Source organism: Phalacrocorax aristotelis, chromosome 15 (genome assembly GCF_949628215.1).
Source record: "Phalacrocorax aristotelis chromosome 15, bGulAri2.1, whole genome shotgun sequence".
Classification (NCBI taxonomy): domain Eukaryota; kingdom Metazoa; phylum Chordata; class Aves; order Suliformes; family Phalacrocoracidae; genus Phalacrocorax; species Phalacrocorax aristotelis.
Window position 1 is genome coordinate 15,173,246 of NC_134290.1, and position 24,480 is coordinate 15,197,725.

Sequence of the window (24,480 nt, forward strand, 5' to 3'; positions counted from 1 at the left end):
TGTACTGCTGCACGCCACGCAATGTACTGGTGCGCTGAGGCAGTGCCCATACAACTTAGTCTTGCAGCAAAATAAACAAAAGCAGTGTCATTACATTGTAGAAATGAATAGTTAAGGACGCTTTTATTGAAAAAGCCACTTTTTCCAGCCCTTCAAATGTAGCTATTGTCAATAACTGAACACAAGTGCTTTTCAAAAGTAGATTTTAGTACTTCAATTTTTAGAAATGTAATAAGTAACAGAACATTGACTCTGAATTACAATGTATATGAATTTAATGCAGTGGAAGTTATTATTAGAGTACTGAAGACTTCTAAATATTTCCTTAAATCATAAATATATTAACTCTTCCCTTCGAATCATGTAGCATTAATTAAAAAAAAAAAACAAACAAACAAAAACAAAACCAAAAAAACAACAGAACAACAGCAACAAAGAAAACCTCAACTTTGAGCCAGACCTTTGTGCTTCAAAACTGTTCAACAGAGTCTGGTAATAACAAATGCAGAGACTTGGTTGCTGTTCGAGTTTGAGTCAACTGCTAAAGGGCGTGTGCTTTTGCTCACACTGCTCCCAAATGCAAGGCTTCTGTGTCTACGTAGACACCTAAACACACACACAAAATAGAAGGCAAAACCTACAATCTTGTGTTGCGTAGCTCAGGCATTAATAGGTGGCAAATGGAAGCTGTAACAGCAGGTGAAATCATAAATAGTTCAGTTAAATATTTCAGGAATCAGACTTAAATGCCTTCACATAGAAGGATTAAGATAACTCGAAGCACACTGTGGCTGATATAGGGCAAGACTTGTACTGACGATTTCTTTCTGACACCTGTTTTATGACATACAGTTGCTTAAAAACAATGTGCTGTGTCAGCTGCAAAATACATCTTCATAAGGGATTTCTTTCATTTAAGAAAGCAAAATAATTCCAGGTTGTGGGCTGAACATGCAGGAGTCTCTTGGAAAGATAGGAAAATATCACCAGGAGGCAATTAAAATACTGATGGGGTTATTAAAGGCAATAGGATTAGCAGGCTTCCCTTCGGTTTGGTGTTCCATTGAGCGCCTTGGATTTGTAATCAGGGAGGCACAGCCACTTAGTAGTTCGTTTCTAAAGAAAGTGAGCGCTCCAAGTTTGCCCCACTTAATTTTGTCTTTTAAGTCTTGCCTGCTAAAGGGAGGGAAATAGTTCTCTAGTCAATGTGCGTTACCAGCAATAAATAGCTGGTGGATATAGCAGCAGAGCAGCTGCAAATATCCGTGTTGGATGCTGAAGACTATTCCTAGTGTCTCAGTGTTTTTGTACACATGCTCCTGTTGCCATGAGGAGTCACTTAAAAATGCAGTGGCCTGAGGTGGTTTAAGCCTATGTAGATGTAACAAAGATAAAGCTACATCAGCCTTTTATAGCACTAGCATCCAGTATGGGTTGCGTAGCTTATTGGTACACTTCTCTAAAGAGTTAGGACATGAGACAATCACGGTCTTTAATATTAGAGGTGCGAATGCTTGGTAAAGTCTGTGCTAGAGTGTAGAAGTTACAAAATGCTTAAAATTATGTTTACAAAAACTGTATGCAAACATGCACGATTGAATTCTTACCCTTGGCTTGGCAAGGCTTGGATTGTACAGGCATAGCTATAAACAGAATTTAACTCATAGCTCCCAGCAGAAAGGCTCAAGTGATACCACAGTGACAGAGGACTGATTTACATTTCAGATATAAACCCCGATGTAACCGTCTCAGACGCTTCCCGGTTCTCATTCCAGAAAAGGTTTTCTGAAGTACCTTTTCAGAGGATGCTTTCTTGTAGAAACCACATCATAATTTCATGCAGAAGAATAGAGAGGAGGTTAGTGAGCGTAAGGGAAGATGGCATTCGGGCTGTGCTATGGCACATGTCCTCGTAATCTCAGTCCCAGCGGGTGGGAAGCAAAGACCGCTCCTAACGAAGTTGCACCCATCTATGACTGCCACGCTCGCCTACTCGGCACAGCTTTCACCCTGGTCGCTCCCTCTTGCCTCTGTTTTTGTGAGCTGATGTTTTCCGAGGGCATCACTGGACTGAAGCTTGGCATAGCGTAGGAGCAGCTACAGTGTCATAGTTCTGTGGGGTCTCGGTAATATTAGCATCTGCAGCTGCTGAGCTCTGCTGGTCCCTGGAAGAGCTGGGGGCCCTCACGTGACCTTTGTATAAACCAGGGGATTTTGCCCAAAGGGGGAGATTTGACGTGAAGCTGGCAGAGCTGTTCCCCTCAACAGTCAGAACCGCCAGCTGTTTGTCTGGCACAGCTGGAGCATACGCAGCATTTTGCTCTGACAGATGATCTCCACATTGACTAAGATGCTCTGCTAGGACCAGGGGCTGCTGATCATCCCCTTCTTCAGAAATAACAAAAACTGGTTTGTTTTTATCGGTTTCTGCCATAAGCTCCTTTGTTTTCGAACCATTGACCAAGTTGATTTTCAGTGGGTTGGAGCTCTCTAGAAGATTTTTGGGGCTTTGGCTGATAACTGGAGATGCTGCCACTAGATGCCTCGAGGGATCCAAGGACCTCACCTGTTTGCTGTCAGGGGAACTGGCTAAAAATCCAAAATAAGGGTTCCCAAACCTGGATTTCTTCAAATTGCAGGAGCTTAGCTTCCTCTGCCTTTGTGCAGACAGAGTGAGGGGGTATGAGGCATTGCTGGCAGATGAACCTGAGTAGATGGTCTCTGATGCTCCCTCTATCTCAGTGGCTGAGATTACCTTTCTGGTCGGGACACCTTGGGATCTGGCAGCTGTAGGAAAACCCTGCGCAAAATAATAATAGATCAGTAGACGTGCCATGAAATGCAGCTATCTTGAGAAACTTTGATCCCCAGGGAACTAAAAGTTAAAACTCCTGGTTATGTTAGAGGTGAGATGCATTCCTTGGCAAAACCCTATGTTATTACTGTAAAAAAGAAGAAACATACTCTATTAGCTTTGACGATTACGGTCAGAGAGACCTAGATATCCCTCCCACACCTACGGATTCCTTGCAATGCAATAGTAATACGTCAATTAAAATTAAATTTAAGACATAACCAGAAGGAAAAAAAGTACATGTCAGAACATTCAGTGAGATAATCTACTCTGAAGGCATTTTTTGATGTTTTTCTGGACTGGGAATAATTTCTTAACCAGCTTACTGCTGGAAAATACAGCTTCTTAGCACTTCAGGAAAGCCTGAATAAATTACAATATAGTTAGGCAAATAGTTTCCCATACACCAAGCAAGACGGACTGAAACACGTATTGCAGGTTGGAGAGGCAAAGCAGGCCGGGGGAAACCGTGTCCCGTCAGCGAGCGGCTCGGGGTACTGGGGCCCAGTCCCCGACCGCCACGTCCTCCCCTCCTTGCAGGACTTACACTGTTGTCAACCAGCTTCGTGAAGGGACTGTTGGTGGTCCAGCTACACCATTTTTTCTGTAGCTGTGGTATTGGAGCCAGGAAGTCGTGGAAAGTGCGGGCACTCCACGTGCGTTGTCTGGGACAGTGACTTTCCAGCGGGACGGTCCCCTTCTCAACAGCATCTGCTCCGGCAGCCGTGTGATTAGACGCCAGCCAGTCAGACACAGAGGCTGGGCTTGTGACACTTCTTTTTAGGTTTTTGTCCTGGAAAGAGTAAATAAAGGTCGGTTACAGCATCCTTCCTCAAAAGGTTTTTAAAACACTCTAAAAATACGCTGCTATTGCAAGAGACTGATTTCTTCAGTGGTTCTCTTCTCGGCACAAGGCACAGGAATGCAACGTCTTGCTCTTCCAGCATGTTCCCAAAGTCCACTGGCTTCCCCAGATGAAAGTTTTACCTTGTTTCCCCAGTTTCAGGTTTAACAATGAACTGGGAAATCTCAGTTTACGTATAAAATTAAGTCCTACCACTAGCCAAATACATCAAATATGTACGGCTTTATTTTACAGAAGGTATCTGACAGATCAGAGTAGTAAACTTCACTGTGTAAAACCATAATTCTTCCACTCCTCTTGGCTCTTGGAAGGCTCCAGATATGTCTGTCTGGGGAAACAAAACTTCAAGGGGCCCGCTGAAGGAAACCCAGAAGCAAGCAACGAGAGAACCGAAGTCTCAAGATCGCATGATTCAGGAGGGAGGACTGAAGTAAGTGGTGCTCGTTATCCTACGTTAGGGAAGAGTTATGAAAATAAAAAGAATTAAAAACAAAGGAAAGGGAATAATCTGTTCTTGGTATCTGTGGTGAATAGAACGAGAAGCACAAGACCTAGATTGGAGCCAAGGAAATTTTCGTTTCCCGTAAGAAATGCTTTTCAGGTGGAAAACATGCTTCAGCAGTGGAACAAGATGTCCAGACAGGTGTAAAATTGGCATCATCAGTAAGTGAGATCACATTAAATCATTGTCACCAGCTCTGTATAAGGCAGAGTTGATCCGACATGGGAAGGGACTATAGACGACTTCTAAAGATCTCTTACCTACTTTATAAGTTCCAATGTTATATTTAAAATCACAACTTTTGTCCTTAATATTGATGTGGGTTTAGAGGCAGAAAAGTTAAAGAATCCCTGACTGTCCTGTGAATCTCCTTTCACTCTTACTAATACTTCACCTGTTATTTATATAAGCCTCCTGTTCCACAACTCTATATGTATTTTTAATTTTCAGCTGTGCGAATATGGTTGTCACGAGAAGAATGTGAAATCCACATTCCCAAAGTTTACATAGTCCTTAAAGGGGGTCTGAAATAAATCCCACAGAGTCCTGGATTTAAAAGTCCTGAGGAACCAGAAACTTGTCATTTGTTATTTCTGAGAAAATTAATCTCTCAAGTTTCTGCAAATCAAAGAAACTTTAGTTAAAACGTCATATTGGAAATGGACAGGCAGAGAGGCAAGAAATTAGCTACTACAGCAGAAAGAAAATCTCAGGAGGAAGCTGGGAGAGGCTTCAGGCTCTGGATAAGTTTGTTTCGAAGTTAAGCTCTTAGTCTCAGATCTAGTTAAAGTAACAATCTTGATTTATAAATTTACAAGCCAGCTGTCTTCTCCACAGAAGCCTCTTCAGGCTGTCTTGGGATTAATTATTCTAATATTATTATAAGTATCTCCAAACTGGGGTAAAAGCCAGGCGCTGGTTTTGAGATAGATATACTGGAAGTAGCTACAAAGATGAATAATGTATTTTCTAGATTTTTGAAAACGTTTTAGCAAAAAATGTTTCTTAAACCTCCATCATGATACCCTTTACTCAAACCTTTGTATCTGAAACTTGTAATGTCTGACTAGAAGTCGGAGGTCATAGCTGTCGCTTAGCCAAAGGCTGAACGATGACTTAAACCAAACAGGACTTAGAAAGCCATGAAGCCACCTCAGAAGCCACCTGAAAGCCCTCCTGCCCTCCGCCTCCTCACGCTCGTCCACGTACAGAGGCGTGTGTTTGCTCTCCCAGCCCCTGCCTCCTGACAGAGGATCGATTTCTTCAAATGGGATTTAAAAGCTAAAAAGCAGAAGCCAGTTTATCGCTGGCTTCCACCAGCAGAGCTGAGGCTCACGCTTACTGGGGGGCACCAGACCAAGTGCCAGCCACCATTTCTCAGTGGAAATACCAGGATAATTTTTTTAATGAAAGCTCCTTATAGCTTGCTTTGTCTAGTCGAGCATTTTGGGTAGGGTGAGTCTGATGGTGTTATTAACTGAAGGCTTAGGATTTCACATGTCTTTTCACATGAGGATAACATCTTGGCTCCTGCCAAGAAAGTGGCTACGCTCCAGCGCTCGCCTAGTGCTGGTCCACAAAAGCTACGCACCATACCCTCTGCAGGGCTCAGAGGCTAAAGTCAGGAGCTGGCTGGCCAGCTGCATTTTACACCCTAAAAATACACATTTAGAAATTAAACTGTAAACATGTTTATTTCTACATCCAGTAACCCTGAGTAACTCCAGTGGCCTGAAAGGATCCCGTTTGAGCACAGGTTTGTAATTAGCCTGCTGTGCTCAATTTCCACCCCCGTTGGAGATGATAGTCTTCAGCTGTGGGGAAAGACCCGGAGCTTTTAAAGAGGCCCTTTCATCCTTTCCGAGTAGGTTTTCTGCTCCCTAAGGGGTTTGGTTGAGTGCAGCGGCTCACTTGTGTGCAGCATGGACATCACTGAGAAGGAGATGAGATGCCTCCTGAGTTAATACTCTGGTAAATCACTTTAATTCTCTGGGTTACCTTCACTTAGAACTGTTTTAACACTAAGTATTTTACATATATATGTTACACATGCATAAATCTCCTCTGATAGATTGCTTGCAGAAGGGAATAGCAGAATACAAATGTTCTTCTTCAAGTGTATTTGTTTATTCTGACTAAAGTGGGGAAAAGAGGAAGAACGAGGGGTTTCCCTCCTGTCTAGAAGCTGTATTTGTATGTGGCTGCCACCAGGTGAAGCTCTCTCCTCTGGGAAGGACGGAGGAGCGCAGGTGTTCCAGGGTGCCCAGTTTGGGCACCAACACAGCTCCCAGCACCCTGCCCTGCAGAAGGTAACGTGCTGGGGCAAGGGAAGGCACCAGGGCTCTTTTCCCTGCTTTCCCTCTCTCTGTTAATCAGTGTGGCTGGCTGGAGGCAAAGCTTAGCACATGCCTTATGCTAGCGTAGGAAAATCCTGACCAGCCTGGCCTCCTGGCTAACTTCCTAATCAAGTGCAGGGATACAGAATGCTTTTGTTTTGTAAACTGTGACAGAAGTATTATACAGACTGTCCTCAGGCATGTGAGTTCCTTGGCTGGTTGTTCCTCCTCTTGTGGGAAAAAGAGAGGGCACTGGAGAGGAGAGTATTGACCTGGGAAAGGCTTTAATACAGACTGGTAATGGATGTGCTCTGTCAGGCGCTACGCTCGAGGTTGAAGAGGTGGCAGCCAGACCTGAGGCTTTGGAGCTTTCATCTGTTTCTAAACAAATAATTGAAGGAGTGCAGGGCAAAGAGCTAAAATAAGAGAGAACTTACTGAACCGATTCAGGTTTCTGTGTGTGGATTTGAAAGGACCCTGGTGCTTTCACTTGAAGTGCTTGATTTTTTTGGAGTATATACTGCTAACTTTCACAACAGCCTGGTGAAATAAGGTAACTAGCTTTCTGAGGAGCTGAGTAACTTCCCTGACCACTTGGTAGCAGTGGGCAGGAGCAGGTCTGACTCCCAGGTCCTTCAGTTGCTACAAGTGATGTTTTCAATGGAACATCATCTTTGCCAATTAGCATATTTCTGAGGGCTGGTCCTACCACCTGCTGGCAGACCTCTGCATTATCACCTATTGGATCCAAGGTAGACTCCTGCACTTGCTCTTCTCAAAGCTGGGAAGATGCTGGCTTGGGAGATCACAGCCTACATCGTTTGATGGCAACTGGGCTCAAGGGTTAGGAGAACTGCCTGCCTCGGTCACGACCATTCTTGCGAAGTGGGCAGTAAGCATAAATGGACAGATATGACAAGTGCTGCCCAAGAGGGCCACCTGTGTCTTGCTAGAGATGCCGAAGAGTGTTGCTACCTGTATTCTGTAGGTGGTAAAGCTCAGCCCGCTGGCCCCAGGTCCAGCAGAAATAATGAACACTTCATCGCTCCCAGTCTCGGTGGTCACTGCGGATGTGGAGGAGGGTACATCTGGGTCAGTGTCCTGAGGAGACCGTTCTGTGCTGCCTCCGCAGGAAGTGACTGAGAAAAGAAGAAAATCAATAATGACTGCTTGCAAGAGTCCAAAACATCTGTTCCTAACTCCTCCGTGACAAACCCTCCTCCCTCTCTCCCCAGACAATCTAGAGCAGGCTTTGGCTGTGTGTCACACCAGCCAGAACAAAATTCAAGCCAACAGTTTGCTCTCCTGAAACTGCAAGCTTTTAAAAACAAAACAAAAGGGGAGGAACACCCTTGGGTCTGCTTTCTAATAACGACAGACCCAAACTGAAATACTTCATACTAAACACACACAGTTGTGCTGCAGATCAGAAACTTGTGGATTTGCTCAGCTTATGCTTTATTTGTATTTACTCATCCCTGTTAACACTGGGAGCTGTGCTTTTTTGCTTAAACTCTAATGATGCTGCTCCTACAGGCAGCCTTGCTCTCCAGGGACTGCCACAGGGTTGTGTGAGTGCGTGTGTCCCCAAAGCCTGTCCAACTGGGCCAGGCCAGGAGACCTCTGGCTGCAACCTCCTCGATGACTTTTCCAAAGAAGGAGATGTGAAGCTGTCATGGTTGGGAGCACAGGATTAGCTTTTTAGGAAGATATCCTTGTAATGGCTGATGGTTGAGTGGAAAACTGAAGGGGTGTAGCAACACATGACCTAGCTCCCCATTGGCCCTTTCCAACCAAAAGGGGCACTGATGCAATTCATGTGTTGTGACTCAAAATTGCAGCAAGTGACGTTATCTGCAGCTCAGCTGGGGTCTCTTGTGGTTGAAACGCTCTGTGAAGTAAATGTCATCTAAAGCAGTCTCATTCATAAAGCCCTTCAGAAGTTAGCTCCAGGAGTCAAGTTGTCCAAAGCCAATGTAAGCATTGTAAAACCCATCCTTCTTAGGCAAGGTTAGGCACAGGGCAGGTGAAACTCTTCCACAGTTTATGGGTCTTTATAAGTTGTTTGTTGCTTTGCTAACCCAGTGTCTCTGCAATGCCATGTGCTACTACAGCTCTTGTTGGCAGTGTCCTGGAGCTGTGCTTGTGCGTGCTCCTTGCCAGGGGAATTACCCTACCAGGAAGGGGGGAGAGCAGCAAGGAATAGTTCCCACAACAAAGGCTTTCTGCTGGGAAGTGGCTCTCCAGCTGTGCATGGGCAAGACAGTGAGGAGGACTGCAGGGAAGAAATGATCTGATTAACTGGTCAGGGGCTACGGGGTGCCCTGACCTGCTCCCGCCGCTGCCCCGTGCTTACCCGCCTGCTCCCGGCTGACAGAGTGGTTGTTGTTTTCATTCTCCCGACTTGGCACCACCAGCTGGAGCTCATTGATATCAACGGCGGAGTTCTGGATCCCATTCTACAACTCAGAACATGCCCCAGTAAACATCATCAGATAAACAGTGCAACAGCCAATATGAAAGAGAGAAACAGAAATTGCTGAAGCCATTAGCACTAACCTCCTGGTCACCGCATGCGTTGGATGAGCTCCTTTTGGGGCATGTTCTCTGCCTGTAAAGGAGAGACAGCAACAACAACAAGAAGCCCACAAGTAAGTTAAAGACCCACAGAAGGGAAGGTCTCAGCTGTGCTCATCCTGCGAGGGGGACCCACCAGGTTACGAGCTCTCCTGCCTACAGGAGCATCCAAAATACTTGCCAAGACTCAGGGCAACAAGGCCTGTAGGCCAGGGGAGAAAATGATATGCTCATGTAGTGGAAAGTCAGCTGAAGAAGAGGAGACCCTGTCACCTTCTTCCCATGATGACTGCAAAAGCAGGAACAGAGGTCAGACGTCTGCCAAGTCCCACCAGGCTCCCCCCTGCCGGCTGCTCTTTCACGTCAGTAACTAAATAGTGGAACTGAAATCCTGCCTTTGGTCTGGGCAGTGACATCTTTCTTACCCTGTTAGACAGAATATTTCCTCTGTGTAGCCAGTACTGTGTGCTAGATTATATTTAGCAAGCAGAGAGCGTCAGATGTTGTTCATCTGTATGAACATTTTATTAAAAGACAGCGCTATGGCAGATGATAACAGGGTAGACGTGCCTCTTGGCTGAAGGGAGACAAAAGCAGGTTCTTAACAATTTTTTCATATTTTTACTAAAACTGAGATTATGAAACAACTAGTGTTATTTACTTTTGGATTAATAAGACGTGAAGATGTCACAGAGAAAGGCTGGCGGTAATGAACGTGATAATGACTGAAGCAAGTGTATTTTGTCTTTGTGTACCGTGGTTCTCCATGGGACTGTGCAAAGATGCGTGGGAGGATTAAGGCACTGACCAGACAGGATGGGACTGGTGTTAGTTTTCCCTACTATCTGTGCTGTTGGCTGGCATTTCCCCTCTTGTTGGAGGGGTTGGTTTGTTTTAAGGCATGTAATCTCCTCTATGCAAGTTTCTTTTGTTAGTGATGTGTTGAAGCCAAGATTTCAAGTGTACAGTCATCATTTCATTAATGTTTGTTTTTAAGAATGGGGATTCAGAGGCCACCTGATGAGGCTGGCTGGGAGCTGGCGTCTGCTCCATCTCAGGGTTGTGGGTTTCATTCCTTCACCGTATCATTGGATCTCTTAAAAAATGCTTATTGACTGACAAGTGAATTGAAGGAGAAAAAAATCCCATGACGCAGCCCCAGCGCTATCCCTAGTGAATACAGAGAAGACTACAGAAAAAGAGGAGAGCGAGTTGGCACTGGAGAGTTTAATCCAGACTTGGTACAGATGGATAGCTGATACTCCAGGAGGCACAATGGCATCGGCCAACGCTTGGGCTCCTTGGGGGAACTTGGGGCTGAAGCAGGGAAGGTTCGTCCTTAATGCACTGATTCAGGAAGGGGGAGCAGGGAAAGGCTTCCATGTAGGAGTGGTGATGCCTTATCAAGCAAGATCAAACCCAGTAGGAAATACTCCAGAGTGGAAAATGTGTATGTAAATAGTCACGCACGCCCCAGAAGCTCTCATTTGGCAACAGAACCATTCCAGCAGGAGTCACCTGGCAAAACATACCCCAAAATAATGAATCAGTGCGGTGGTCAAGGCATTCAGGTAGATGGTGGGAGAACTATGTGTAATTGGCACCTTTTTCCACATTGCATTCACTTTTTTAAAAACTCTTTCCCTCCTCCCAGCTCTTTCCTGCCAAAACCCGTGACAAAAATGTAATCAAATCTGATATTTCTATGAAATATTCTTGTGTCAAATAACTGGCATGTTACACGCAAATCTGTTAAAATATTCCCACCCAGGGATTAAAGAGCACAAAGGAAATGTTCTCCTCTAAGAAAACACAACTTAGCACAGATTTCTTTCACACTGAACATCAGGCATTGGCAACCCAGACTTGTCAGTTATCTGGATGGTCTCACTTTTGGGTTTGTTATTTGAACTTTTAGCATGACTTAACAAACAAAGTGTTCGAGTTCTCAGAAACACAAATGAAAATGTGTTCCTCCGATTCTTGCATACAGCTGTCCCGTTTATGAGATATTCATACTCTGGGATAAAGCTGAAAAGATGAAATACCCATTTTAAAAGTCCCAGCAACTGATGGCTGTGATAAACTAGGATAGACAGAGCAAGTTCTGCATTAAGAAACTGAAATATCTTACATCTTCTTGGCTCCTTTCCTTGCCATTCTTTATAAATGTTGTGCTCTACGATATTTAGCAGGCACTGTAACTACTTTGAAATACCCACTGCAGTCTGGCGGAATGAACCAAACGGAGGGTAAGGTCCCCCAGCAGAGACAAGTTTTCTCCGCAAGTATGGTAGAATAAGGGGGAATAAGAGAAGGAAGAGTCCCATTCTTCCCAAAGCTTAAATTAGGATTAAAGGATGGTAACTGCTTGAAATGTCCCCATTTTAACTATTTCTTCCCTCAGCACACTTTGGGTATCAGCTGTCTGATTTCCACTGAACAATTTGATTTACTGTTAAAAACCAACGCACGCAAAGGCTTAGAGTTTCTAGATTCAGCCAACAATTTTGCTGGAAACTTGGAAATTTTTTTTCTTCTATTCAGTGCTGCTGCCACAGCGCCTGGAGCGATGCGCTGGTTTGCAGGACTGGGGATCTTACTCTTTCTTGAGCTCGTTCTCCAGTTGGACTACACCTCCCGTGGGGTGCTGCAGTACCTCGCCACCAAGGAGTCCAGCGATTTAGATTGGTGCACAGCTCATGGATATAAAAGAGCCAACGTGCAAATACAGCAGTTTCCATCATTTAAAAGAAGCTGTAATTTTTTTTAAAAAAACCCATTGCTTCATACTCCTCAAGTAAAGCAAAAAAACTCAAGACTGTTGGAAGCTTTTTGCCCAGCAGGCAGCTCCAGCTAGGCCCGGCTGTCTTAGGTCTCTAACTAACCCAGCCTGATGTGCAGATGGACAGAAATGGGGGTCACAGCTGCAACAGGCAGGCAGGGACTTCTGGGTTGCACCTAGCACAAGGGTGGCAAAGGAAAGGTCTGGTTTTAGCCCAGAAGTGACTAGGATTCTCTAGGAGAGCATTCTACGGTGAAGGAAAACTTTCACCCCCGGGTGACGATCCGGCCGCAGGCAGTGAGCGGTAGGGCAGCTCGCATGGAGAGATGGCAGCACACGATGACTCGATGAAATAACTGTACACATAGGGGGCTGTAATTGGAAACAGGTCATTGGCAGGCTATGCAGATGTAAAATGCAGTTGCAATCCATGGATTGCAACCATCCAGCACAAGTCTGACTGCATTGGACAGGATTAAAATTAAATAAGGTGGACATGTCTGTTGTTCTTGGGGCTTGGGAAAGAAAATAAAAAATACCCCATTACTCGAGCCAGGCCTCATGGCCAAAAGTAATTAGAATTATTGGCCAACTAACAACTGAAGCTTTCATTCCCTCGCCAAACAGCAAACAAAAGCTGCAGTGTGGCAGAGACTTGGAGTTTCCCCAGAGAGCTTTGCCCTGGCTGAATGCAATGAGCCCGAGCAGACACTGCTGACGACTTGGTGCATTGGAGGGGCAGTAGGTGCCAAGCCCATCCCGGGCCATTTCTACCCCTGGCAAGGCAGAGCCTGCTACTTTTAGCTGAGCAAGAGCAGCAGATAGAAATGGAAAAAAAAATACAGCTAAACCTGGTACCAGAGGAACAAGTAAGCTACGATGAGAAAAAGGAAGTGGAAGGCAAATTTACGAGGCCAAGAGCTTGAAGGTTCCTATTAACATCCTTTCCAATGGCACGCTCCAGCCAGGGCGAGTACTATCATGCCTCGGAGAGCTGGTCCCATTTCTGAGCGTGCTGCGTTGTTGAAGCACCTTCATCTCTCCCCCAGCCCACCCCTTGCAGTCCTGATGTTTTCTGCAGTGAGGACAGGCTGTGGCTAATACACATTTGACACCTGACTTCAAGCCCTTACTTAGGGCAAAAAGCATAAAATAGACTTTTGTGGGCTCAAACTAAGAGAAGTTCTGATGTGCTTAATGGCCTCTGCAGTCTTATTCCGAGCTGTGTTAAAAACCCCACAGCTGGAAAGTGTAGGTGAGCTCCAACCAGTGCCAGCGGCTCTGGGGCCAGAGACCAATATCCCCGATGCAGTTAGCGCAGTAAAGAGGGGAAAAAAGGCTATTGCGGTGCAATACAAGCCAGGCTGCTCGGCGCAGGTCATGGCTTTGCTTCCACATGCGTCAGATTTCACTTAATTTCTTGTCAGACTTAAAACATTTAAGTATTGTAATCAAGGCCTCCCTGGAATAGCATGCGGAGAATATAGGCAGCTGGGATAGTAAAAGGCCTTTCAAGAGGCTAAAGGACTAGGGGTAGTCTCTGTTTATACACAGTCAATAGCTGACTGAGGTACATCTCCCCTTAAAAAAGAAGAGTTGTAGAGCAATGAAAAGGCATAAGTGCCAGTGTTAAGTGAGTCTAATCCTGGTCCTGTGCCACGGGACCCCGGTAGGATGTATTTGCAGTGACAAGAACATACAAACATCTGTATGTGGGGAAAAGAATGCATTCAGTTTTTCTCTGTTGGTGAGCAACAGCAGAATATTACTTTATTTTTGTAAACATCTGACAAGCAAAAAGGCAAATTGTGCACGTGAGCAGCGCGGCCTGATTTCTAAACAGGCTGCGCAGGTTAGACTTCAGCCGGCGCAATCTCAGATTGCCGGTATGCTTACTGGTTTGAATAATACTTTGCTTCATGGATAGTTACAGTGACATTAAATAGGGGTAATGGAGCAAGAACAGCCTACTCAACATGTGTATCAGCCCAGACTGCTGCCATAGCGAAGGGAGCATGTTTCTGTCTCTTTTGAAGACTGGTAAGGGTATAAAAATAAAGTATTTGGTATCTGGAAGACATTTTCCACCAGACGTTTTCCTTTAGAGCTAGCAAAAAATTGTGGTCTAAATTAGTGTTCTGCAAGCTCTTTAAAAAGGAAAAAGGTTAGTTAGATGTAACACATGCAAGTTTAACTCTTACAACTATGGAAAGCTCATACTCTGAAAACAGGAATTTCTATATAGAGCAAGAGAGATTACATTTAAGCTTCACCACCTTGCCCACGTTCTCTTATACCCAGTATGATGGCCTACATTTTGTATTTATTCAGCAAGAGCTAGAAATGCAGCCTCCAAAAGGACAAGGAAAACAAAGCTTCTCTGTGAAACCAACCTCAGTGACCAGGAGTGGCTGGGCAATGCTGAGACCTTTTGGGTTGGAGGATGCACAGTAGATGAGGCAGGGGATGCAGGAAGGGAGAAGACAGCCCCGTAGCATGCTGCCACTGGGAAATGAATGCTGTTACTAATACCCAGTCACCACAGTGGAGCCCTGCAAGGGACAGTATTTGTTTCAGTTTACCTGATGTTTCCAGTGAAGTCAAAACAATTGAAAAATACTGTTTGTTTTGACAAAAACCTGGGGAGCCTGGGCTCTGTTCTGAATTTGTTGGAAGGAAAAAAAAAAATCACAGTTTCTACAAAAATGTTTTCATTAGGGAGTTAGTAAGAAAAATGCAAACATATGCTGGGGGGTGGAGAAGCTTTCTCCTGATATAGAGAAAAGAAATACATGAAATAAAAGCAACTGACTGGAGATGTATGCTTTTGTCACTGGCTGGTTTTAGCCATTTAACTAGTTAGCTTCAGGACCTGGCAACTAGCAACCCAGCCCAACCACCAGCTCACTTGACTGTGTTATTTGGGATGACGTTTGGGGACAATCACAGGTACTGCAGCACATCTCTCAGCTCTTCCCTAGCAGTCAAAGGGACATGCAGATGCCCGTTTAACGCATGAAGTGCCTTGGAATTAAAACGTCGGCAGTCTCTTGGATAGAACATGCTACAGACTGGAAAATGTTATTTAGTCTTAATTTTAAGTGGTAATACTTTTGTTATTATTTACTGTTCTGCAGAGCTTTAGTGATGGTTAGAGTCAAACTGTGGAATGACTGTGAAAAGATGCAGTGGCAGCCAGCTCAGCCTGCTCAGGACACTCGGGGAAGGTTGACTTTTCTGTTCTGCATTTGTCCATTGGCCAGTTAGTGTCCCAAAACTGAGGTTCAAAGGCACCACTGCTGTTGAAACAAAATAATGCCAAGGAAGTGCTCACCCTTCAGGTATTTCTGCAAGAAAAAGAAAATAAATTGGAGGCACAGGAGCTGTAGAACTAGGAAGGAAAACTGAGAAGCCTAGGGCAGGAGTAGTGGCTGGCATTGATCTCCTCTGTACCCATGCACTTTACTATGTTTAAAGGACAGCAAGCATTAGCAGAGGAAAGGAAATGTAACTTTGTTTTCTGGTCTTTTCCTGTACGGATAATATCACATGCTCCAAAGGCTCGGATATGCATCATCTTACCTGCAAGCTATGCAGAGGGCAGAGAGCAAAGCAAGTGCAAAGAAAACGACCCCTGTTATAATTGCCAGTATCATCATGTTTTCCTTTCTCTCCTGCCTCACAGCATCTACAGTGCTGGGGTCGGTGATGTTCTTGTATTCGAAGAGCATTGCAAAGCCTCGGCCCCGGTCTGTGGTGGTAATCAGTTCCATGATAACCTCAACCATTTCCAGAGATGAACCAAAGACCATGGTCTTGTTTAAAGGTGAATTTGGTCCACAGAAGCGAGAGGAAAACGTGATGAGATCAGAAACATATAATACATCATGGGGACAGACGTCCACTGCTGACTGTGGGCTGGAGGAGATTTCCACAGGCAGTACTGTTGTGGGAAGAGTCCAGCTCTCTACTGTGACATCATCTCTCTCACTAGCAGCTAGGTGGGCAAGCAAGATTTTCTCCTTCAAATCATCTTCTCTTTCCTGGCCACTGGTGTTTTGCCTCCGCGTTGTGGCGCTACCAGCCACAGGGAATGGCAGTACTTCTGGCTGAGCCTTGGTAATTGCTTTGGGTTCCTTCATCTGCTTGGATTGGTTTTCTTCAGATGCTTGTTTGGCTTCATCTTTTTTTGAGGCAGTTCCTGGAAGTTCATCCAGGTGACTAGCAAGGTCCTTTGACTGATCTCCTGTGCTGCTCAGATTCTGAGCCACCTTTGACATCCAGGTCTGGAGAGAGGGTTTTGTAGTTTGGAGACCAAAGTCCGTGTTTTCCTCAAGAGAAGGCATCTCCTTATTTCCTGACGTAGCAGTGGCTGAAAAGCCATCCCAGGGGATTGGAGTTTCACTAGAGCTCTCAAAAATGTCAAAGTCAAAAATTTCCAAGATAAGATGGGTTCTCACAGGAATGAAGAATTGCCAAACACAGTGTGTCCCTGGGTAGTAGTTGTTTGGAAAACCTGGTGATAAAATCAGGCCTCTTTCCATCGATTCCACCACTGCACCACAGGAATAATACACCTGGGAAATAAAACAAATAAGCTTACATCTTGCCAGAGATGATAAACAGGATGCAGTCCACTAGACCCACTGAAGGTCCTACTCTTTTCTTTCCCTTCGGGGGCTGGTCTAAGGTAGCCTCAAGAAAGGGGAAGTCATTAAGCTTGTTCAAGTCTATCTTCTAGTTTCCCATTTGGAGCATTAATCTAATATGTCTAATACAGACAGTCAGTCTTAAAGACTATAGAAGTGTATATTGAATGATCAACTTCCACAGAAATATAACCCAGATGAGGAATTCATATAATTCTCACTTTCTGCTACTGGTCATAGTAGCATCCATTTGTGCTGTTGGCTAACGTACAACTTTTTACCACACAAACGCGTTGACCTGAACAGCTGGTTGTGTGATTAAAAATCTTAATTAGCTAAAGAAAAAACTGTGTCACCATCTTGAACTCTTTGTTATTTTCATTACAAAACCATTTTTTTAATGTAAAAAAAAAACAAACCCAATTTTGCATTAATGATTACCCATGATTCATCCATCCAACTCATCTTCTGTTTCAAAGACATTCAGCCTATTTAGTTCAATAGGCAGTAAAATCTAGGTGGGCTTGATTGGGTAAATTGTCTCCTCTTCAAATGCAAAGCCTCTCAAAATAGTGATAGCAGATATCAGCTCTCGCTAGTAAACTGGCAATCAACGTGTGTTTTACATAACACAGCAATAGTCCCATGTGAAATTTGCTATTTCTTCTTTCTCCATAAATAGCCTGCAGAATCCAAAGAGGAAGGAAGTCCGTAAATGGTGGCACTAACTACCACGCTGCTGCTTCTCTAAGGGTACATGAGGCTGTTTTCACACGTCATATTTACAACTGCCTTCTCCCAAAGGCACTCTCAGGGCCTTTTTTCAAGATTCTTTCATAAATTTGGAGAGCACCGAGCCCTGCCTGTGCTGTGGGCAATTTTTTTTGAAAAGGGGAAAAAATAAGTCAGAAGTACTTAAGTCACAAGCCCTGTCCAGGAGCATGGGTTTACAAGAATTAATTGGGAAAGAAAGGGAATGCTTAGGGTTTGGTGAGGGTTTTTTTTATTGGGAATGAGTAGTTGTCTTGGTCTGTTATCTATTTAAACACAAAGGAAGCTTGGCAGTAGAACAAACAGAGCTTATGAAGTCCATATAAAGCCTCAGAGATCAAAATACTCTGGAATTTTTTTTTCCTCGTAGCTCCTCCCCTTGGCTTATATTGAAACGGGAAAAAAAAATGCAATGCCAAATGTTAGAAGCCCTTAAATAAAAATAAAAATCCAGACCTGTTCTGCAAGGCATGAACTTTGTTTCCCAGCAGGTGCTTTTCATATTCTGAGTGATTTCAGGGTGGATGGCAGGATGGCAATAAAAAAGGACCAAAACAGCAACTTGGGTGGAAATTGTGTTCTGTATTCAACTTGAAATCCAATCTTTGACTTTTAGAAGTGCCATTTAAATCAAAGCTGCTGTTAATTATAGTGGAAAAAACTATATGCTTCTCATTTAAGGCACCTGGGCTGGACTATGGCTTGAAGACTCAAGTGGAAAAGAAGCCACATTCATATGCCAAAACCATATTATTCTCTGTCTCATGCCTTAGGAGTCTCACAGCATATAATAGCAAAATAAATCGATAGTAATTTACTGATCTTTTCTCTAGGAGGTAAAATTTGGGATATAGTGCGAATTAGCCAATTCATGGTAAAGATCTATGTGAAAACAGCAAAACTTTATGTCAATTTAAGAGGCTATAGATCCTAACATTTAGCTAATTCACATCAGAATTACAGACTCAGTTGTTGTCACTTGGATTTTACTGAAAGCTAGCTGGTTTCCAGTGAATATGCTCCTCTTCCCTCAAGGAGAGGATTGCTCCTACACTTGGAAGAAGCAAAGGGGGCTTTTCTGTGACTTCCCTCATACTCCTTCCCTCCGTCCCAGAATATCAGTGCAGGCTTGCCTTTGTCCCATGCTAGTCTTTTGAGCTCACTTTTAAATAAGCTATTTGCATAGCAAGAAACAGTAAACAATGCCTAACTTTTCAACTAAAATATGTACCCAGTTTTGGAGCCAGAATGTGCACCAGAACTGTTGCTATTGCAGGATGGTACTCCTGGATGTGGGAGGATTACAGATTGGCTCAAAACTCCTTAAATTAGCAATGATTGAGGGTTGAGATTTTATTTTGAGGAATATGTGAACTGATCTACTTGCCTTTTTTTCAGACACTGAGAAGGCGCTTGGAGGTGTTCACAGCCCCACCTCTACTACCAGAAGACTTTGTTAACACCCAAAAGTAACAGCCATCAGTTCAGAGGATCTTGTGGGATTAATCATCAAGGAGCTGAATGGGTAAGTGCATCCCCCCATAAATCTCTTGCCCCCGCTCTCAGGATAGGCTCCCTTTTCTGCCTACATTTTCACTTGAATCTGGCATCATTTGGAGAGAAATATCTCGCAGAGTCTGTACACATCCGAGGAGTCTCAGGTTCAAATTGAAATGCCTCTTGTTCCCCTACAAGCCACATGGCCACCAGTTGGCTTCAATATCTAGCTGAATCCCGACAGGTACCCCCCCTCTCTGAACCCAGGCAGGGGGGATTTGTGCAATGTGTGCATTCCAGAAATATGGCTGAAAGGTCATGGCAGTGGTGGAACTAATAAATGGAAGCCATTTATTATGGCTTGGGAGACCGAAAAGATTCAAGACTTGCTCTGAGACCAGGGAAAAAAACCCACAAGGGACAGGAAATGCAAGACAGATCCAAGGGGGTGGGAGGGGGGAGAGGATTTCTGATTAATTTATAATCCACAACTGAATGACTGACAAAACTGTTTAGTTCATTTGAATCATCCATTATGAAGGCTGAGTTTCATCAATGAGACACAGATGTTCCCTTCTGCAGCAAGTTATAGACTCATGGGCTTTTGTCAGAGGCATGCAAAAAATTTGGCACGTTTTTAATCTCTGCAAATGATAGGTTGTTGTTTTTTTTTAAAACAACACTTGATATATGCCCACACTAATTAGGTCAATTATGAGCAGGGAGAACCAGATTACCAGGCCTGTTCATCTGCTTTCCAGTACTTCCCACTCTGACTAGGAGTCCCAAATGTTTAAAACGGTTGTGTTGAACTGAACCTCCAGCCCACTGTGGTCAGACAGACGCTGCCTGCCTTCTGACTTAGGGTAACTCGGATAACAGGGGAACAGCATTAATAGGTTGCAGAGGAGGAGTAACTCAAGGAGTACCTCTCAGCTATTGCTTCTTGGGCAGAAATACAATGGTTGAATAATTCAGAACAAGCCAAGGTGTCGCATTTCCCCTTTTCACACTACACAAGCCACTCGCAAGCTTAAATCTATGCCCATTACTAGAAGTGCCCCATTGTCACGCACTTACTTACCTCCTCCTGTGCTGACATTTGGACTCTCTGGAAATGAGTAGTTAATATTGGCATCAGCTCCAAGCTACTTAAGATACACCTATGTAAGGAGTTATAAGGCCCCTGCACCAGGAAACACAGGAGTCAGGAGTACAAGGCAGGACCTCGTGCTAGTCCCTCGTAGGTAGTTCTGGCAGCGGTACCCCGATGGTGGGACGAACGCCCTGCTGCCCTCTGAAGCGCAGGTTTGCGACAAACCCACGTGCGATGCAGTTGTAGAGAGCCTGGGAGTTTTTCTTACGCGCTCAGCTCTGTTGGGTCGGAACAGATGTGGCCGCCAGTGATGGCAAGCCATTGTTCAGAAATCTCACCGCAGACACCAGCACCTGCTTCCTGAGGAGCACCATCTCCCAAAGAAAGAGCAAGCCCTTCATATGTAGGGGTGCAGCACAAAGCCAGTATGTGATTTCTCCAAACTGGACGCTATACACCAAAGAGCTCTTGAGAAGCAGGTAGCACTGATAAAAAGTAGAACTCCCATGCAGGAAAGGGGGAGAATAATTGTTTTGGCCAGATGGGAGTTTATTATAAGGCCCAACCAAGTATATGCACAGGAAAGAGCAGTTATCATCATCTAAGTAACATAACCCTCAACTCTGCTCTCCACTCACACGACACCTACGAATGTAGCCCTGGAGCCTCTGCGTTATTCCAGTAGGAACACTGTCAGGGGATCAACACATTGTAAGGGAATCATGCTACGAGAAAAATTTAATTAGCACCCTTTCTTTAACCACAATTACTGCCAAAGAAGGCACCAGACTACAGCTACATCAGAGGCACGCACAAAAGCAAGCTCTTTTTGCCAGGGCAGGGCAAGTTCTTGCGGCACCACACGTCAGAGCCAGGAGACCCTCCTGGCTGCTTCCACCAGAGCAAAGCCACGCTCAACACTTGCAGGAGGGTCTTGCAAAACGGCATGAATGGCAAGTTGTGGCAGGCTCCAGGTGGCCCACGAGCGCTCTGCAGTGATGGGTACCAGCCTCTGCCTGGATCACTAGAAGCAGGCAGGGCTCAGTTTCTCAAGTTTCTCTGTCCTGCCTCCAAGAGAGAAATGCTTCTGGCATGAGGTGATGCTGGGAGCCCAGAGGGAATGTGGGGAGGATGCTGTGACATGTACCTGGTAAGAGAAGGTGACACGGACATATGGTTTTGCTTGTAAATACATAAGCCTTGCTGAAGAGAAGTGGAAACAAAGTGATGCAGCGTCCTGTCTAGGGAAACCCTCAGCCCATTTGTGCTCATAGTTTTTGCTGAAGCTCGAAAAGGTAAAGTAGTGATAAATTTTCATCATTCATGTTAATGCTGGTTACAAGGAGCTGCTGTTTGCAGCATCCTGGAGGACGCTGTCTTGCTTGCATCCCAGACTGTTTATTTTTAAAGTGTATTTATTTCAAAGAGGAGGAAGGAAGACGTCCTGTCTTGGTGTTTGTCATTCTTCTGTGAGCACAATCTCAGATTCTTTAGCTTGGGACCTGTCCAATGTAGTTTGTTTGCATTTATGACATACTTGTCCAAGAAATAGCAAGTTCTCTTGGTGCATACCCAGAGTCAGAGTGAAAGCCTCAGCAGAGGAAGCTGGAGACACAGAGTGGAGCCACTAAATGTCCAAGACATCCTCAGGGGCCAAGCCACACACTTAATAGAGATACCTAGTTGCAGGCTTGCAAGTAAAAGACGTGCAAAGATCATAACCCACTTTGCCCTCATTAATGACTTAAGCGCATCTCAGCTTCTGTGCATTTCTCACATGTATTTCCAGCTTCAGGCAGACCTGCAAATGTCACCTCAACTTCTTTTTAGAAATGACAGAGGAGGAATAATCCACTATATTTCAACCTGACTGAATATTTAAGAGGTGCTGCATTTGTTAGTCTTTTCAGGAACAGACGTGTGTTATCTCCTTATCCAAGTTAAAGGGTTTTTTGGTCTTTGCTTGAAGACTCTACTAGAAAGATTTAATACTAGAGTAATGAGTGAAGGTGGGGATAGAAGGTATTTACATCCTTAAAAAAAAAAATCACTCTGAAGTCAAAATACTTAGTTATGATCCTGTGCTTTTGACTGAAAGATTCTTTTACATTTTGTCCCTTCCTGTAAAATAGCCCCACTACATAAGTGATACTTTACCCTTTGGGGGGGGGGGGGGGTGGCGGTTGGGTTTTTTGAGGGTTTTGAGGTTTTTTAGAGTAGAAAAGAGAGAACCCTACCCAGGTAGATTTTTTTTTTCTTCATTTAAAAAACAAAATCCACTGCAGCTGCCTGGGGCCAGAACAGGACTGCAGGCAGTACATGGCAGTTCTATAGTAGCCTTATCTTGTCAGCCTGCAGCTGATTCAACAGCATCCATAGAGGTATGCAATTAGTTTCTGGATAGAGATGGATGCAGTCTTAGAATCCAAGATTGTTCAGTCTGGACAACTAAATTTAGCCATCTGAGCTTACCATAGTAGCAATGGGTTGAAAATCCAGCAAGCTTTATTTAGGATCCCTCATCCTTCCAAAATCAAAAACATCTTGTGTGGACACATGCATGCACATGTGTGTTTCTTTCAAAGAGTTGGCAACGCTTTGAGACTACCTCACCAGCTCCTTCACATTTTATTCTGCCCCAGGGACCTCTTTAAAACTCTGTCTCCACCAACATCTTTGCAATTGCTCAAAACATGCAGGGTAAGGTATGTCATCTCGGTTACTCCCCCCTTCTCCCCTCCAAAAGTAGGAGGTTCACTCTGAGTTAAAGATCACTTGGTCTCACGAGGATATTTGAACCAGAGTCAGCCACCTGGAATGAAATATGAAGTGGCTCAAACTTTCAGCCAGAGCAGAAAGAAAATGCTAAACTTAGGGCTTTAAAAAGAAAAGAAGGAAAAAGGGAAAGTGGTCATTCCACACTGCCAGCTTCAGGGGGAAAAACAAAATATAGACAAGTCTTTACTTGCTGACGTGGCTGGAACGAGCTGCAAAGCTACCAGAAATACAATTCTTGTGGTTCCCAGTGAAAACCCCAAGTTCTCCTCTCACAGCATTTCCAAGTTAGGGAAGTCTGAGCTTTTTGGATGCTCATCAAATACAGGATCTGAGGAAAGGCTCCAGTCTGTTAGTTTAAGAAGTGACCACATTTACTTCACTAGCAGGCTGATCTAGAGATCAAAGCTGGTAGGACTTTTTCCAAGTGGAGGACAAAGTTAATTGCAGACTTTATAAAATTAGTGTTCTACTTAATTTTGCATTTTCATCTCATCTTTGCATGCAAGGCTTATTTTCTTTCAATAGCATGAACTAGATAGAGCAGCAGCACATCCAACCTCTTTTTCCACCTGGCAGTACAAGAATTCCTGGAAGTGCCTTGGAATCATCATTTCCCCCTTTGCCAAATTGCCTTTGCTGTTTAAAGCATGAGACAACAGCAAAAGGAGATTCTCTCGCCCCATGTTAGGGCAACTCTTCAAGTACTTCTGGATGCTTGAAAGTAACAGACCTGGCAGAATTAGATCAGGACGTGGGATTATCAGAGTATAACAAAAATTGCCAACACTTTGCTTAGTTATTAGGAGAGAGTTGTCCCTGTCTCTTTTTTCCAGTCCTTAGGTGTGATTTTTTTTTTTCCCCCCGGATTGATCTCCAAAAGAGTTCTCATCAGTTATGAGAGTATCCTGCTTGCTAAGGGGTCTCCCTCGCCCTCCCAATAACCCTGTCCCAACACACACCCATACACCTGCACACACTTCGTAGTCTCTCCTTGCTCCCTGAGCAAATTCCCGTAAACAACCACTGAACAGGGTTCAGCTGTGGGACTCTGAACCTGGGCCGAGCACATATATTTGCTTTTAATACATTTATAGTATCAGAGCGGTTGCAGTCATGTTTTTAAACAAGGGCCTAATATTTCTTGAAGTGAGTGCAACCTGCTGGATTTAAGCAAAACCAAACCTGCATTTTTTTAACAGACGCTCTGTTATCTCAGTGGCGGGTAGCAGCAGTTCCACCACATGAAAGTGATTATGGATGTGCCATTTCCACTCTGCAAATCTCATTTTCAGGAAAGAACCCGACTCGTCTTATATTCCTTCTTGGCACACATCAGTCAGCTCCACAGGGCTCTCTTTTCACACCTATCACCAAGCTTTCTATTGTTCTAAGCGTTTACAGGACATCTGAAGAGAACAAATATGCAGGCAGGAAGGGAAGGGGACTAGGAAAGCCTGCTGCTGCAGGAGACAAGGAAAATAAAAATATTGTTGGAAGAGTAGAGGAGGGAAGCAGGAATGCAGTGCAGCAATTACAGCAAAGAATGCAAAGTCTGAACGAGACTTCAGGACCTAGAGGCCCAAATATGCCTCAGACTGTAGGCATGCTATTTTCTCTTATTTTCTCCATATGTGACATTGCTGCAGCTGAGCCCTGAGCTCAAGCATCACAACAAGATTGCTTGGAAGGTGCTGCTTTATTTCACCAGAGAACAGATAACCTTCCCCTTACTTTTTTTTGGGGGGGGGGGGAAATCTGGGAGGTTGGTAA

General features: G+C 44.3%; 1 protein-coding gene across 1 annotated transcript in view; it reads right to left on the minus strand.

Annotated features, from left to right (window-relative positions):
• Positions 1-24,480, minus strand: part of LOC142064843 (uncharacterized) — a 34,644-nt gene continuing 10,164 nt past the window's right edge. Inside the window, exons 2-7 of the mRNA XM_075110319.1 lie at positions 15,502-16,496; positions 9,117-9,168; positions 8,914-9,016; positions 7,533-7,696; positions 3,402-3,647; positions 1-2,800 (exon numbers count right to left, since the gene is read on the minus strand). Of these exons, the coding sequence (XP_074966420.1) occupies positions 2,063-2,800; positions 3,402-3,647; positions 7,533-7,696; positions 8,914-9,016; positions 9,117-9,168; positions 15,502-16,496 (2,298 nt within the window). The 3' untranslated portion in view covers positions 1-2,062. The remainder of the gene's footprint in view (positions 2,801-3,401; positions 3,648-7,532; positions 7,697-8,913; positions 9,017-9,116; positions 9,169-15,501; positions 16,497-24,480) is intronic.